Source organism: Pholis gunnellus (assembly GCF_910591455.1).
Source record: "Pholis gunnellus genome assembly, chromosome: 12".
In the NCBI taxonomy this organism is placed as follows: domain Eukaryota; kingdom Metazoa; phylum Chordata; class Actinopteri; order Perciformes; family Pholidae; genus Pholis; species Pholis gunnellus.
In genome coordinates, this window is record NC_136539.1 from 20,551,012 (window position 1) to 20,566,653 (window position 15,642).

General features: G+C 45.0%; 1 protein-coding gene across 1 annotated transcript in view; it reads left to right on the forward strand.

Moving 5' to 3' along the window:
• The window catches only part of dgkh (diacylglycerol kinase, eta), a gene marked incomplete at its 5' end in the record, with an annotated part of 51,550 nt that overhangs the window by 21,154 nt on the left and 14,754 nt on the right, over nt 1-15,642 (forward strand). Inside the window, 8 exons of the mRNA XM_079169606.1 lie at nt 4,513-4,617; nt 6,566-6,698; nt 10,341-10,447; nt 10,847-10,972; nt 11,329-11,431; nt 14,428-14,590; nt 14,716-14,824; nt 15,195-15,416. Coding sequence (XP_079025732.1) covers nt 4,513-4,617; nt 6,566-6,698; nt 10,341-10,447; nt 10,847-10,972; nt 11,329-11,431; nt 14,428-14,590; nt 14,716-14,824; nt 15,195-15,416 — 1,068 coding nt within the window. The remainder of the gene's footprint in view (nt 1-4,512; nt 4,618-6,565; nt 6,699-10,340; nt 10,448-10,846; nt 10,973-11,328; nt 11,432-14,427; nt 14,591-14,715; nt 14,825-15,194; nt 15,417-15,642) is intronic.

Sequence of the window (15,642 nt, forward strand, 5' to 3'; positions counted from 1 at the left end):
ACTCATGCTTATTGGATTGGCTCCCTATTTGCCCGTCCACTTGAAATCCATAGAAAGGAAACTCATGGGAACTCATATTTTGTTGCGTGGTTGATATTAACTGCCTTGAAGCCACAGACGGTACCCGTGTATGAGCCTGTGTGTGTGTTTTTAGGGGGAGAGCAGCTGTGACGGCTCTGTCTCCACCTCCTCTGCTGTTGTGCTGCAGATCCCATGTGGGATGCAGGATCTGTGCACCGCTGTCACCAATCCTCTGCCTGTGTGTGTGTAAGTCTGTGTAAGTGTGTGTAAGTGTGTGTGTGTGTGTGTGTAAACAGTGACGGGTGTCCCTCATTATCAGTTCAGCTTTAGTGGTTGCCTCTTCACCAAAAATAAGAGCTGATGAGGCTTATAATTACGTGTTCTCATCATTTAGAGATGAGGATGTTGCTCAAAGAGGCCACTCGTCATTACACACACACACACACACACACACACACACACATCTGATATATTCAGCTCTGAAGGTCAGTCATCAAGAGAGGTTTTCCACACTTGAGGGATGCCTAGAGCCATTTTTGGAAACAGCCGTTCCTGTTTCCCCTGGCAACCAATCTTATCACTAGCCCCGTTACAGACACAAGACACACACACAGAAAGACACACACATAAAAAGACACACACATAGAAAGACTCACACATAGAAAGACTCACACATAGAAAGACTCACCCATAGAAAGACTCACACATGGACACAGTACACCAGCAGAGAGACACAGTGATCTATGTCCAAAGGGATCAATTTGCCCATGTGCGTGGGCGCACACACACACACACACACACACACACAGTAATCCTTGCAGTTCCTGGTGCAAATCTGTATTGTGATTAACGGCTGAGAAAAACATACAATTATGTGAAGAGAGAGGGAGCAAGAGAAGAGAGGAAGAGGGGGAGAACAACAGATGCACTCTTCTTGTAGCTGATTGGTTGAGAGTTACACATGTACTGCAAACACACACACACACACACACACACCCAGCATTTGCTGGCAACACACTTTCAGTAATTTGGGAGTTGTTGTCTCCACTTACTCAAAAATAAGGAGGAAGAAGGCTAATGTGATTAGCTTTAATATGAAGGGAGGGTAAGGAGAGGACAGTAATCACACCGCACTGTTCGTATAGAGTTTACGGAGAGATGACGGGATTTTTATTGTCGTCTTTTTGTGGGGGGGGGGGGGGGTTACATGTTCAGTCCTGAGGCATAACCAGGTATTGATTAGAGGTCTTTGGACAGATTGATTACAAGAGTGATGAAGGTGATTCCTCTGGGAACTGGTTGTCAGGTGGGTGCTCAAGATGCTATACTCCAAACAGACCGTACAGAAAATACATAAATAAAACATGACAACAGCAACAAAAAATGGAAGAAAATAACAGTACGGCCACTGTAATTGACAGTTTTTGATACTTAGTGCTACAAATATAGTACTTTAACTGTATCGTGGTTCAATACCCCGTGTATGTTTTGGGTATTTTCTGACATAAAATAAAGAAATAGTCTCTCAAGTGCAGCTGGTAACACATATGTCACCTTTTCTTGACCTCTTACTAGAACACTTTAATTGCTAAAGCACTTAAGCAGCATCTAATCAGCACAAGATTTGCTTAATCTGTGATTACGATGCGTGGGCAGTTAGTTAACGCTTTAGCCCCCTCACAAAAGTCAGTGTGGGTTTGAACATGTTGGTCAATGGAACCTCTATTCATTGTGGGAAAAAATGCTGCATTTATCAAAACTGTTGGTCGGCGTTCTTCCCGGAGAGATTCCCACAGAGACGACCTCTCTGTCAGCCTCACGAGCTAGAACCAGATTCTGCCACTCATGTTAAAATGTACGTTTTTCTGTCTCATTTTCTTGTCTTTCAAACAGTAAAACAAGCTGTGACGGCTGCAGCTGGTCGTCACACACTTAATTATTTATGCAGAATATGTATTTGACCATTAGAAAATGCCGTTTTTGAAAAAAAGTTTGTATTTTTCCCAAAATGGCTGATGAAGGAGGCGTGTGACTCGGGGCTCATCATATTCGCTTATGAGCTGTTGTTTTGCCACGTCGACGTAAAATCTGTGGTACAAACAAAATGGAAACCCCACCATTTAAAATCTAAACATGTGTTCAGAGGCTGTTATCACTGCCAAATTGATTGACAGGCCATTTAGGACACAGACCAACATTTATAACAGCAGAAATTTGGACCAAAATCAAATAATTTCAGTGGAATCGTCACAATCAATGTGCTTGTGACACAAGAATTTACGTTCTTCGCCACTTGCAAACAAACCGTCTTGACAGGGCTGACCTGGGAGGAAGCTGTTAGCATGTAAGGCATTTAAGTTCTGTAGTTCAGATGCAACACTTTTCTCTGAATAACATCATCGCTGTACTTACGTTCATGACCAGAGTTTTGCCTGATGGCAACATGTGGCCGTAAACCAGATGGTTGGCCTGCAACAGTGACCTTCTTGCAGAAAGAACAGGAGATGTATCCTAAACGCCCCAACACACTCATGCACACTACACACACACACACACACACGTGCACTGGTGTTTGTTGTGCACCTGCTGTTGTCCACACCTTGTAGAAGCCTCAGGTGCTGCTGGTCTAAACAGGCAGAACAGAAAGAGAGAGGGACGTGGAGGAGAATCTCCCTTTGAAGATTTACTTTGACACCGAATCCTTCACGGGAAGGAGAATACAATTTCCTTTTCACTTGTTCACTCCATTTGTCGTTGACTAATGGACGTGCGTTTGGTCTACAGGATGTGTGGATTGCACAGTAAGACGTTTATCCAATTATTGCCAAAATGGGTGTAATTGAAGAAGAGAACAAACCACCGCTGCAGCTGAATGTATGGCTTCAAATGATGGTGAATAGTTGGTCTGAAACAGCGTGTCGAAAAAATCAATGAGCAATTTGTAGGACAAGAAACACAACAAATTGTGTGCAGCACACAGTGCTGCTGACAACAAACAGACCATTACCCTCCAACAGTTTCCCATTTTCATCCACAAAGATAAATGCTAATTCAACCAATTCCCCATTTTGCAAACCTGTATTTACAGAATGGCCATTTCTTCATATTTTGGAAAAGCAGATGTAAAAGAGTTTAATCAAAATGAAAGATGAAACAGTGAATCAGAATCCTTCTACTTAAAGAAAAGATCAGCATGCTTTACCTTTTACTATGTTTCATTAACCCTTTTGCTGAAAGGACGACAATTTGCTCTGGCACCTTTACATCGAGGTGAAAACTGAAATGTTGATATAATATCATATTAAGAAGAAGTACATTTTCTTTAGTGTATAATTGCCTAAAAATAAGAAACGTTATCCTCGAATGAGCCGTTTATATCTACATATGGAGCGGTTTCTCTTCACGGAGCCGGCCGCCATGTTTCTACAGTAGCCCAGGAGGGACAAACCAAACACTGGCTCATTCGCGTTTTTGTCGTCGGCCACCGTAGTTCTCCTACACACTTGGGCACCTGGGAAAAGTTTCAGTTGTTTGCAATCTGCAGCTTCACCGCTAGATAAATCCTACACGCCAGACCTTTGAGTGTGTGTTTTTTTCTTATTAAAATCAATGTAACGGTGGCATTTCTTTTCTCCAGCAATGTCCCGTTTTTCTGATGAGACAATCAACTCAAGCTGTTTTCAAACTTTTTCAAATTCAGAGTGGACATCTGTGTCAAGTGTGACCTGCACACGACGAACCGTAAATAACATGCATCATGGATGGGAGGAAACATCAGCATCACTGCTAGGAGATGAATATTGAGTAGCGTGATATTGTCCTCTGCGTGTGTGTGTGTGTGTGTGTGTGGGCATGCGTTCAGCCTCACCTCTCTCTCTCTCTCTGAGGTGAATCGAGATAACATAGGGGACACGTTGAGTTCGAAAGAGATGGTGAGAAAGAAGAGATGAGGGCGCATAAATAAGTGATGGGGTGTTGACAGGGTGCTGCGTGTCTGTAGGGTTATCTACAGGGAGACTGCGCTTAAACACACATGCACCCACTCGCACAGAGAGGGAGGTCAGGAGAGGAGCTCTTAGCCTTTTTTTGAGGCGCTTCGCCTGTCAGCACATATCTGCCTCATGCAACACGAAGAGCTAAGAGCGAGAGAGGGTTGAGAAGGGAAAAAATAAATACAAACTGCAGCAAAGGAAAAAAAAAACTAACTCAAGAAGGTGTTGGGAGATGAGTGAGCTCGAGTTAATGAGAGAGAGAGAGAGAGAGAGAGAGGGAGGAAGAAAGAGGGAGGGAGGGGCTCCTCATCCTCTCTCTCCCTTAAAGACAGAGCCGATCGCTCTCTCCTCTCAGTGGCACCACCGGCTGAGGAGGAAGCCACTGGTGAAATTCATCTCTCTCTCTCTCTCTCTCTCTCTCGCTCTCTGTCTCTTGTTTTAGCTACAGTTATCTGTCTCACTTTCTCACCCGTGCACGCATCCCTCACTCTCCCTCCAGGTGATCACTCCGTTCCGTAGGCTCATCCTCTGCGCCGAGAACAGGAAAGAGATGGAGGACTGGATCAGTTCGCTGAAGTCCGTCCAGTCCAGAGAGCATTACGAGGTAAGAAGCCCCTTCCAAATCAACAGATCCACGAGTGCGTGTGTGTGTGTGTGTGTGTGTTTGTTTGTGTGTGTGTGTGTGTGTTTGTTTGTGTGCGTGTGTGTGTGGCGGGGAGGAGGACGAAGAGACGGAGGAGAGAGAGAGAGAGAGAGAGTGCGGCAGCAACAATAAATCTGTGTTCTGGCGTATCCTCTTTTGGAGTTTTCGCGAGTGGTGTTTCTGTTTTTTTACCAAATATTTCCCACCTGAGGATGCTCCTGTAAGTGAATGTATCCTGTGAGTCTAGTTTAGTACAAAAGAAATCAAGAAAAGGAGAGAAAGACTTGCATGTTGTGTGGTCTGATAGACAGCATGCCGACGGCAACTGGGGATCAAAGAAGTTATTAATGCAGCAAGCAACACACTCTGATGTTGAGATTCAGAATCCCCGAAGCACCAGCGGACAGTCGGAGATACAGCGAAGAACACACACGCACAGTATCACCCGCATCGCAACTGTGTGTACGCTCACACACGAGAACCAGACACACGCTGACCGCCACAAAGCACTTGTCCGGTTCTGCAACCAGCCCAGGTCTTTTAAGCCTCCCATGGCTCACTTGATAACACGTGAACATGGAGCAACGACACTGTTTAGTGCTCGTCCTTTGTTATCCAGGGCAGTGTTTCTGGAAGAATCTAAAAAAAGAACAGCCGCCCGTCGATGAACGTAGCGTTTCCTTTCGTCAAACAGACAGTAACTGCGTATAATATTCCGCTGTCAGCGGGAATATGAACCCGTGCTGTGTGTTGACAGCGAGGGGAGCAGGGGGAGCGCAGGGAGACAGCAGTTGCTGCATTTTAATGGCTTTGATTTGGGAGGGAAATCTTACATAAGACCCCATCCCTCACCCCCCTTTACTGCACTGCAATGCAGCAGCACCCCCCCCCCCTCCACAGAGCTCTGGGTACACACGTGTGCACACGCGAACGCATGCACACCCGAGCCAAGAAGTCAACACAATAGCCTTTGATACCCGGGTTCTCTTGTGTGGCACCGCGAGAAGCCCCAGTTTATAAGCACACCTGTTAGAATTCTACTTACGAAACAGCACCTGAATGCAGGACTCGCGCCAACTATACCGCGGACGCAACGCCCACACTTGTATGCAGTTCACTCACATTAGCTTTTCGCTCCACAGTGGGCTCTGCGTCCACGCGCTAATGTATAGAAGCATCCAATTTCCCTGAGCAGGTGTTGCTTTTGTAAAATCATGGAGCGGGCAGAGTCACACTAATGACTGTCAGCTAAGAGAGGTGTTTTCTCCCGTAGAGTCCTGATGCACATCCTGCTGTGCGCTTTCTTAATGCCAGACAGGTAGTGTCGTCTCGAGGCCCCTTTATTGCACCGAGACCAGACCTCAGGGGCAATTATTATCATTAGGGGAAAGCTAATGCACAAGGGATGAACGGGATGAATGTGAGAAGGTGTTGTCTTGTGTCTGCTGCTGGAAACAGGTGGACGAAAATGTCTGCTTGTTTCTTATGTTACTTGTTGAATCATTTTTTTTCTGCTTGTAATTATAATGAAAACAGCCAGTAACCGTAAAATGCAGTCACTTGTAATGAGGGATCAATGTTAATGTTTTTGCCCGGTCAGGCCAATAAAAAAAAGAATTCACAAATCTACTTGCCTGAAATTGATTTTTACTTGCCCATTTACAACTGTTTATTTTAATTTATTAGCTGATAACAAATAACAACAAATACTAGATTTAAATCGTTAGATCTACTCGCCTGACGGGGGCATTCTACTAGCCCCGGCTCAGCCTTATTGTCCAGCCCTGCTGCACACTAGAGATGTCATTGTATTTTTGTGTTCTTATCATGAGGATGTAGTGCACTGTGCTTGCCTTTCTGTGACTGTCATCCCAGTGCTGCCAACCTGTTTTAACCTCTCCTTTGCCAGACGGCACAGTTTAATGTGGAACATTTCTCAGGGATGCACAACTGGTACGCCTGCTCCCACGCACGGCCCACCTTCTGCAACGTCTGCAAAGACAGCTTGTCTGGGGTCACGTCTCACGGCCTCTCCTGCGAAGGTAGGTGGCACACACAGACGCCGTCGAACACGTCAATGCCTCGATTGGTTTTTGCACACAGTATTTTCTTTAGCCTTTTCATGCGGCGCTCACTCATTTCTACATCTCATCGCTGGCTCTCGTAGATGGACTTCCTACTCTCTGTTTAAAGACATCAGACACACTTTATGGAGCGTTTGCAACGGATGATTTGGCACTGCGAGCCTGGGAGTTGGCAGGTCTATAGGAAGGTGTATGACTATGTTGCGTAAGGACTCGTGAGTCATTGAAGTGAGAAAAGTCTTTGTTCAAATGTCTGTCTAAGTGGAGCAGATTGGATATACCGGAGCCAGCGTGCGGCCTTTGAAATGCTCTCAGTTTCAGAGCGGGAGGCCCACCAAACTTTCAGCTTGAAGTATAGGAAAAGAGCCAGTGATGACCTGCCATTGACGCTGGCACAGTCTCTATCCATATGCTTTTGAGTCATACTGTGTGTTAGATAAGGCGTTGACTCACGCTATTTGGATTTCATTTCTCACATATCTCCAATTTAACCGTAACAAGAAAGGAAAAAAAAGAAAGACTGATAACAGATCCTGTGAATGACGCAACCTCTCCTCACCTCATCTGTGAAAGAACGCTAAAGTGGAGTGCTAAGAGGACAGGGTTGACATGGGGGGGGGGGGGGGGGGGGGGGGGGGGGGGGGGGGGGGGCTGGTGTGTAAGGTGTCAGTGACAGGCAGCACAACTTAATGAGCACCATCTGCATATCCTCTCCTTCTAATTTAGCTAATGTTCCCCTGTGCACGTGTTTGCGTGCGCACGTCTCGCATAGTCCGTGCATGTGTGTGTGTGTGTGTGTGTGTGTATCTGTGCGCGTGGGTGCGTACATGTGTGCTTGGTTTGGCGTGTACAGTGTGAAGGCAGTAAGAGCCTCTCCACTCAGGGCTCATTATCCTCTACAGTGCCGACCCTCTCACAACCAGATCAGAGAGCAAAAGAAGGCGACGCAGAGCGATGGAGAGTCCTCAGAGCAGCATCAAACCCTTGTGATTCTAAATCGGCTTATCCCGCTCTGCACACTTTCAGCGAACAATAGGAAGATGCAACTGAGATCGCAGGGGCCTTCGTCTAAACATGGAGTCGGGGTTTACAGTAGACACAAGCTCTTTATTGGCCTCGTAAAGAGTCCCGTTAGATTCATTAGCCCAATTTGATAGTTAAGCGATAGATGCACTGCCGGAGCAATTTTGTTGGCACATGATATTTTGATTTAATGCACCTTGCATTATTATTTTGGACATGTGGTGGTCGGATATTCGATGCACAGTGTTGCACATGTAGGGTCAAAGGTGACTGGAAGAGGAGGGCACAGGTAGAGGGAGCACCCACACTGTGTGTTCCAATATCCAAACTACCAAAGCTTTAGTATGTCCCAATACATACTATGTCAAATACAGTATGCCAAAAAAAATGGAAAAACAGGACTCTGAGCACATCAGTTATTCAGTACAACCCAGTTGGAGCCTACTGATGTCTGTCTCCGGGCAAAATCGAGAGACAGTGAGAAGGAGATGATCGCCCGTGAGGATGAAACAGTGTGTGAGAATGGCACAAAAAAGGAGCGAAGAAAAGACAGTAGAATAGAGCAGGAGAGCTTCTCTATTAAACGTGGAGAGCAGCCAGTTTCACAGCAATTACGCAGCTTATATTTCCCTTTCGATTTCCTGCGCATGGCGTTCGGTTCGGCATTGATTTGTGCTACCTAGCCACACACACACACACACGCACACACACATAGACAAACCCTTCTGTCTCTGTTTCGTCCTCACACAAACACTCACTCTCCTACACACACAATGTTTTCCTCCAGTCTGGCTGTGTAAATGCTCGGGGTATGGCCTGGCCATTAACAGGCAGCGGTATCATGTCCTCTGAATTCTCTTAATGCTCTGCTAATGCTCTCTAACAGCATTTAGCGGTAGACTAAATTGAAACATCAATTGTTGCTCCCGGATATGACTCTGATTTAGTTTGGATATCTGCGTAGACTTCCTAATGACAATATTGTGTGTGTGTGTGGGTGTGTCAGTGCTGTGTGTGAGTATGGGTGGGGTGGCTGGAAGCAAAGTTCCCCAGAGCACAGACATTATTCATGAGTCTGCTAAGTGCCTCATCCTTAATGGAGAAAAAGGGCGAGAGCAATCTCCATCTGCCTATACATCTTCATAGGAGCCGTCCGTGCTCTATTTGCATTTCCCTCTTGTGTTGCTTATTCAGAACAGCCTGCATTAAATACATTAAAGGCAAATGTGTGAACTGTTGTAAGTGCTTTTCCTGGCGTTACAGTGGCTGGCTCCTCGTACTGAGTGAACATGACAGATGGACGGTATTGATGGTTTTATAAGTCACTTTTGTTACAGGATCTCTGTTTATCTTTGTTATTATTCTGTTACTTCAACCATTTTAAAGGAATAGTTGGAAATGTTTTGGGAAATAAAATGTTCTCTTTTCTTGCTGGTAGAGTTAGATGAGAAGATTGATACAGATCTCATGTCTGTTGAATACCAAACTGGAGTCAGGAGACGGTTAGCTTAGCTTAGCATAACGCAGGGGTTCTCGACCTTTTGTGACTTAAGGCCCAGTGCTTATTGTAAAAAAATTAGAGTTGCTTTAGAGTTGCTGGTACTTGGATTGCTGTTTACCTTTGGAGAGAGCCAGGCTAGCTGTTCCCCCCTGTCTACAGTCTTTGTGCTAAGCTAAGCTAAGCTAAACCAGAAGCTGACTGTTGCTCTATGTGTAACAGATCTTCTCATCTAACTTTGGTCAAGAAAGTGAATAAGACTACTGTACTTCCTTAGTAAATGGTATCAACCCAAAAATTCCAACAACAACTTAGGAGACATAATTGACCAAGGGAATTGCAATCATATTCTTCCATCATAATATTCTAAGTCCTTAACTTTCAACATTTGAATTGGCGCCAATGCTTCAAATCTGCTCGAACATCCTTCCACTCAAAACATTTTAATATGGAGCTGGATCAACCTGTCCTGTGTGGTCCTGTGTGGTCCAGGGTTTAGGTCTTTCTTAGTCGACCTGTAGGCTTCCTGATGGTGGATTGCGGATAAATGGGTTGAGATCTGTGACGTGGAGCTAAGTGTTGCTTCTCTCTGTCAGATATGTAAGGGCTCAGGGAGGTTAGTAATTACACCCACTGACATCTCGTTAAGGCTTGATTCATCACAACACGTTCTTTGTGGGGTGTGTCTGTTTCTCAATAACGCTTCAGTGTCTTGTGAAGAAAAGCAAATGCAGAATCTGGGGACACAATTTTATATTTCAATTGTTTTAGTCATATTTTAGGAAAACTGTACATACAATATGAATACAAAAGTTTACTTTTTTATGCAGTCACAACAGTGGGATCAGCATTTAGCACAATTCATGTAACGTCCACATCGCAGCACTATTTCAGGTCTGCCACTAATCATTGCATGTAAACCATTAATTCAAAATCAATCAAGTATCACAAAACAAAGACGACGCAATACTCGAGTGTATCGATTTTTACAGTGCTACAATATGAAGCTACTGAGTCACTTTAAGGTGGAAAACATCAACAGACTGATGCAGTGTGTGTATTGACTTTGTGTTTTTCAGTGTGCAAATTCAAAGCCCACAAGCGCTGCGCTGTCAGAGCCACTAACAACTGTAAATGGACAACCCTGGCTTCAATAGGGAAGGATATCATTGAAGATGAGGATGGGGTAAGTTTAGCGTGTTAAGAATTAGCTTGACATTCCTTTAGGAGCCGCTAACTGTGTAAAAACGTAGCCTTGTTTTGTATCCCGAGTTTGTTACCCATGATGGTTTAAAATGATGTTCTGGAGGCTTCCGGGAAAATACTGAATCACTGACTTGTGTTGTATATTCATGAGAAGAAAGGCATTTATATGTTCCATTATATAATAATGCAAAGTGTGTTAGAATTAGTGCGCTTTGACTCAACTCGCTCGTGCTCACGGATTCATCAGTGTCAGAAAAAGAAGAGAGATTTGGAGCCAGTGGCAACAGAGCAAAGTGTTCCCTAGAAGATATGAAAGATAACAGTAGACAGCGTAAAGTGTTCCCCAGTTCTTGAACCGTGTTTCGTGTTGGACCCACAGATTGCCATGCCTCACCAGTGGTTGGAAGGCAACCTGCCTGTCAGTGCCAAGTGTGCTGTGTGTGATAAGACATGCGGCAGCGTACTGAGGCTGCAGGACTGGCGCTGCCTCTGGTGCAAAGCTATGGTAAGACATCTGTCGCACGTGCACGATGCTTAAAGATCACACAAGAAGCTGATTAGGAACATTTAGGACAACGAAGAGCAGCGTCTCGGCATTGAACGCGGCTTGTTGATAGCCTTGTATTTCAAAATGCATGTTAGAACTGCATCTCATTGTTTATAGCATGCCAGCAACCAAAATCAGGACACAACATTTCACAAACTGAACTGAAGTGGAACAAAGCAGCTGGAATGCTGCATTGTTGTTTTTCAGTCGTCGATCCATTTCGAGGGAATGACATCATTGCTGTACATACATGAGAGAAAAGAGAACTCAGTGTTTCTTAAATTGATCCGTAGTATTTGCTGTTGTTTTTTTAGGTGCACACAGCCTGTATGGACCTGTACCCTCGCAAGTGTCCTCTTGGTCAGTGCAAAGTATCCATCATCCCCCCCACGGCACTCAACAGCATCGACTCCGATGGTAGGCACCCCCCCCACACACACACACACACACTAACACAATACAACCACACTGACTCACTCAAAGGGTCAGAGGTTGATGCCGGACGGCACCTGTGAGCAATCGATACATTTCAGAGATGAACAAATGAGATTTAACCCCATTTAGTGGAGCCGATGTCTATTCCCTGAACTGTGACCTTCTGCCCTGTCACATGGAAGCCCGGTGGCAGAAGGGAGGAGAGGGAGAGAGTGATGATTCACATCCGTTCAGGCACACAATGTCTCTTTTTCCCACCACCCACTTCTCAAGACAATTTTACTATTCTCTCTTTGTGTTGTGGGTCTCACCATCAAATGCATACTTTCTTTACTAACTCCCTGTTAGTCATATTAGAGAGAGGGACCGGCCACCAGTATTTGTTCCAGGAAATTGCCAGTCCCTGGTATGGCGAGGTGGTTAAAAATAGCCCTATACGACAGGAGGGCACACACCTCTCTGAAGGCTGAAAATAAATCACCGTCAGATAAGATATGTGTGAGAGAGGAATCATAATTAGATAAATCCTAACTTGCCGTCAGAATGGACACACATATTCATCATCATGTAATATTTCATAAAAAGCTCGCTGACACCACAGAAGAAGAGGAGCTCTGCAGATGGCTGCAAAGCCCCCTGAGGCTCCCTCCAGGTTATCTGTTCAACACAGTATGTGTGCGTTGTCTGTATTTCTTTGTTCATACATGACCACTCCGTCTTTCTCTGTGTATAAGTCCGTCTGTGTATAAGTCCGTCTGTGTGTGTGTGTGTGTGTGTGTGTGTGTGTGTGTGTGTGTGTGTGTGTGTGTGTGTGTGCTTTCCAGAGGCTGCATTAAACCCATTTTAGATGGTGATCAGCACCTGCAAGACAGACTCAGATAAGCGTGTGTGATTGAATTACTGTTGCGGAAGTCAATGGCTGGGTCTCACACACACACACACACACACACACACACACACACACACACACACACACACACAGCCTGTGAAAAGCTGGCATTGGCTAATTGGTAGATGGATAAAAGAGGGGCAGGGAAAGGGAGGATGGGGAATCCAGATGAAAGAAGGAGGACAAGAAAAAAGCAGAAAAGGGAAGAATGGCAAAGAAAATAATAGACTCTCTATACCTCTCTCTCTCTCTCTCTCTCCTTCACTCGCTGTGCATCTCCTCACGTTCCAGGACCCCCTCTGCCCAAATGCAGGCTGGGAAGAGGGGGAGTTTGGTTATAATTGGCTGAGGGGCAGACTGTAGCACGTGCTGGAGCGGTGTGACTCCCCTCCCTTCCCCTCTCCTTCTCTTCCACCCACCCTCCCTCAATCCATCCGTTACTGACAACAACATCACAGAGAGAGAGAGAGAGAGAGAAATCCAGAAAGGAGAAGAAAAAAATCAAAGAGGGTAGACGGAGAGATTAGAGAGCAGAAGGAAGACGGGAAGGAGGATGCAAGGGGAGATGGAAAGGAGGGAGTGCCAGGAGTAGATAGCGGTGCCACACACACACACACACATATGGTGGATGCCCTCATACGCACGGAGCTGTCAACACAGTGGGGGTGCACAGATTATGCTGCAAGCACAGAAACCTCTTGTTGCATTACCTCCCACAGATTAGTGTATATGTATGTGTGTATGTGCGCTCGTGAGTGTGTGCGTTCGCGCTCTGCTAGGGAGCGAAACACGTGTTTTTGGCATGTGCTGCGCTCCCATGCATTATTACGCTCAGTCTGAGCACGCAGATGAGGTCGTTTAAACGATGACAGGGCCAGCTACTGCGTCCAGCACTGCTGCTGTAGTTTGAGCTCAAGTCACGTTCATTCTGTTTATAGAGCCAACAAATCAAAAATGTGCTTCGTGGGGCAGAGGACACCCTCTGTCCTTCGACCAGGGGTGGCCAAACTCTTTTGATTTTGTGTCACGGGCCAAACAATAGTGAATGCGTTTGTTTCCAACAAATTCACACTGCATGAAAGTCAGTGTGTCTGGACCATAAAATCGTAAAAAATACATTTTCTATCAAAATAACTATGTGACACTACCAAACACTTCTTGTTTGACATTACAGTCGTTTATTGGTTTGCCTACGTATTAAATTTCACGTTATTTTTTGCTGCTCTGAAATGTATTTTAAATTAATTCAATATGTTTAAACTCTATTACAGTGCATAGCCTAAGTGCCCACTTCAAATATAATGATGTTATGTGTAACGTTAAATCAGGCAAACATTGGTGTCTGTTCTCGGCCTGAGCACTAACGATTATGATGCAAACGTTAACCCAACATGTAAATCTGTTCATTTAATATTAAGATGTAACAAACGGACCAGGTCGAAAATATATATATATATATATATATGAAACGGTTTATGTTGTACATACAAGGAATTTGGCTTGGTGATATATAAAATATATAATACATAATCAAATATAATATACAGATATTTACACACAATTTAGTTGACATCTACTGTCTAATCAATTTTCAATGTATATTTATTAGAAATGTATCAGACATATGCTTTAGGCATATTCTAGTTTATTAAAACTGCAGGCCATTTCAAAACCAGGTCTTAGATCCTAGATTTTAAGTAAGAAATAAGTGTTTAAGTTGGAAACACAAAGGGAAGAAACCTCAAGAAGAGCAACGGAGGAGGGATCCCTCTCCAGGACACACAGACATGCAATAAACAAATATATTAACATTACAGTACATGGACAATCAGGATGACAAAAGTATAGATAGAATGCTGAAAATGTATGAAGAATACTATCTGGGAGATGATATCCTCCTCTCCACCACAGAGACCTGGACACACAAGAGACAACAATCTAGTCAAATAACACAAACACATATTCCTCTGCTTACCTCTACTATCCAGTCGCGCAGGTTGTTTTGAGTTGTATGAAATGTAGGTTTTTGTGCTCAGAGCATTCAACACATATTCACTTTTCTCCTTTTCTGTCGCCATTTCCTCCTCAGGCTTCTGGAAGGCCACCTGTCCCCCGTCGTGTGCCAGTCCCCTCCTGGTCTTTGTCAACTCCAAAAGTGGTGACAACCAGGGGGTTAAATTCCTACGACGCTTCAAGCAGCTCCTCAACCCGGCTCAAGTCTTTGACCTGGTCAACGGTGGGCCGCACCTCGGGTGAGGAAAACAAACAGAAAACAGCTCCTGGACTGCATTCCAGAACATCGCTTGCCACAGTTAAAGGCTGATCCTATAGATTAAGTAAATAAATGTGTGTGTGCGTGTGTGTGTGTTTTTGTTAGTCTGCGCCTGTTTCAGAAGTTTGACAACTTTCGGATCCTGGTGTGTGGAGGCGATGGGAGTGTGGGCTGGGTCCTCTCAGAGATCGACAAACTCAATCTTCACAAACAGGTAAACTGAAACCGCATTGAGCAAAACTTTAGATATTATTTGTATGACGGTTCAGCTATTTCGCCTGGATTCCAAATAAATTACAAGTGCCTTCTATCAAAAATCACATTAGGTAGATAAATCCTCCTTTTGAATGCAGAACTTGCCAGAACAGAATGAGCTGCAAGTAGATGCGATGTGTCTTTGGCCAGTGTGCCAGTTGAGCTTTTTTGCCTTTGCCCCTGGCCAGCTTACATAAAGACACACACTCATTATACACACACACATGCATGCACACACAAACACACACACACACACACAGACCTCATTTTTGATTGGAGCAGGGATGAATTCCCCGGATGCCAAAATAAACCCTCTGCACGTGTTTCAGTGCCAGCTGGGGGTGTTGCCCTTGGGCACGGGCAACGATCTGGCCCGGGTGCTGGGCTGGGGCCCTTCGTGCGACGACGACACCCAGCTGCCCCAGATCCTGGAGAAGTTGGAGAGGGCCAGCACCAAGATGCTGGACCGCTGGAGCATCATGACCTACGAGATTAAGATCCCGCCCAAACACAGCTGCCCCACCACGCCCGAGGGAGCCGACGACTGCCAGGTACTCACAAGGAGCCGACAGATATTCACACGCGTCAGTAGACACAATCAAACCCAGCAGGGCGTCCAGACGAACGGGAGCAGAGGGTAGCAGAGCACATGCTGGAAAGAGTGCCGGACCATTTTCAAGTCAACTTCACCTCAGCTGTGGTTCAAAACTGGACAAAGAAAAGGGAATTTCCTGACGAAACCCTGACTCATGACATACTTTTCTAAAATGTTGTACT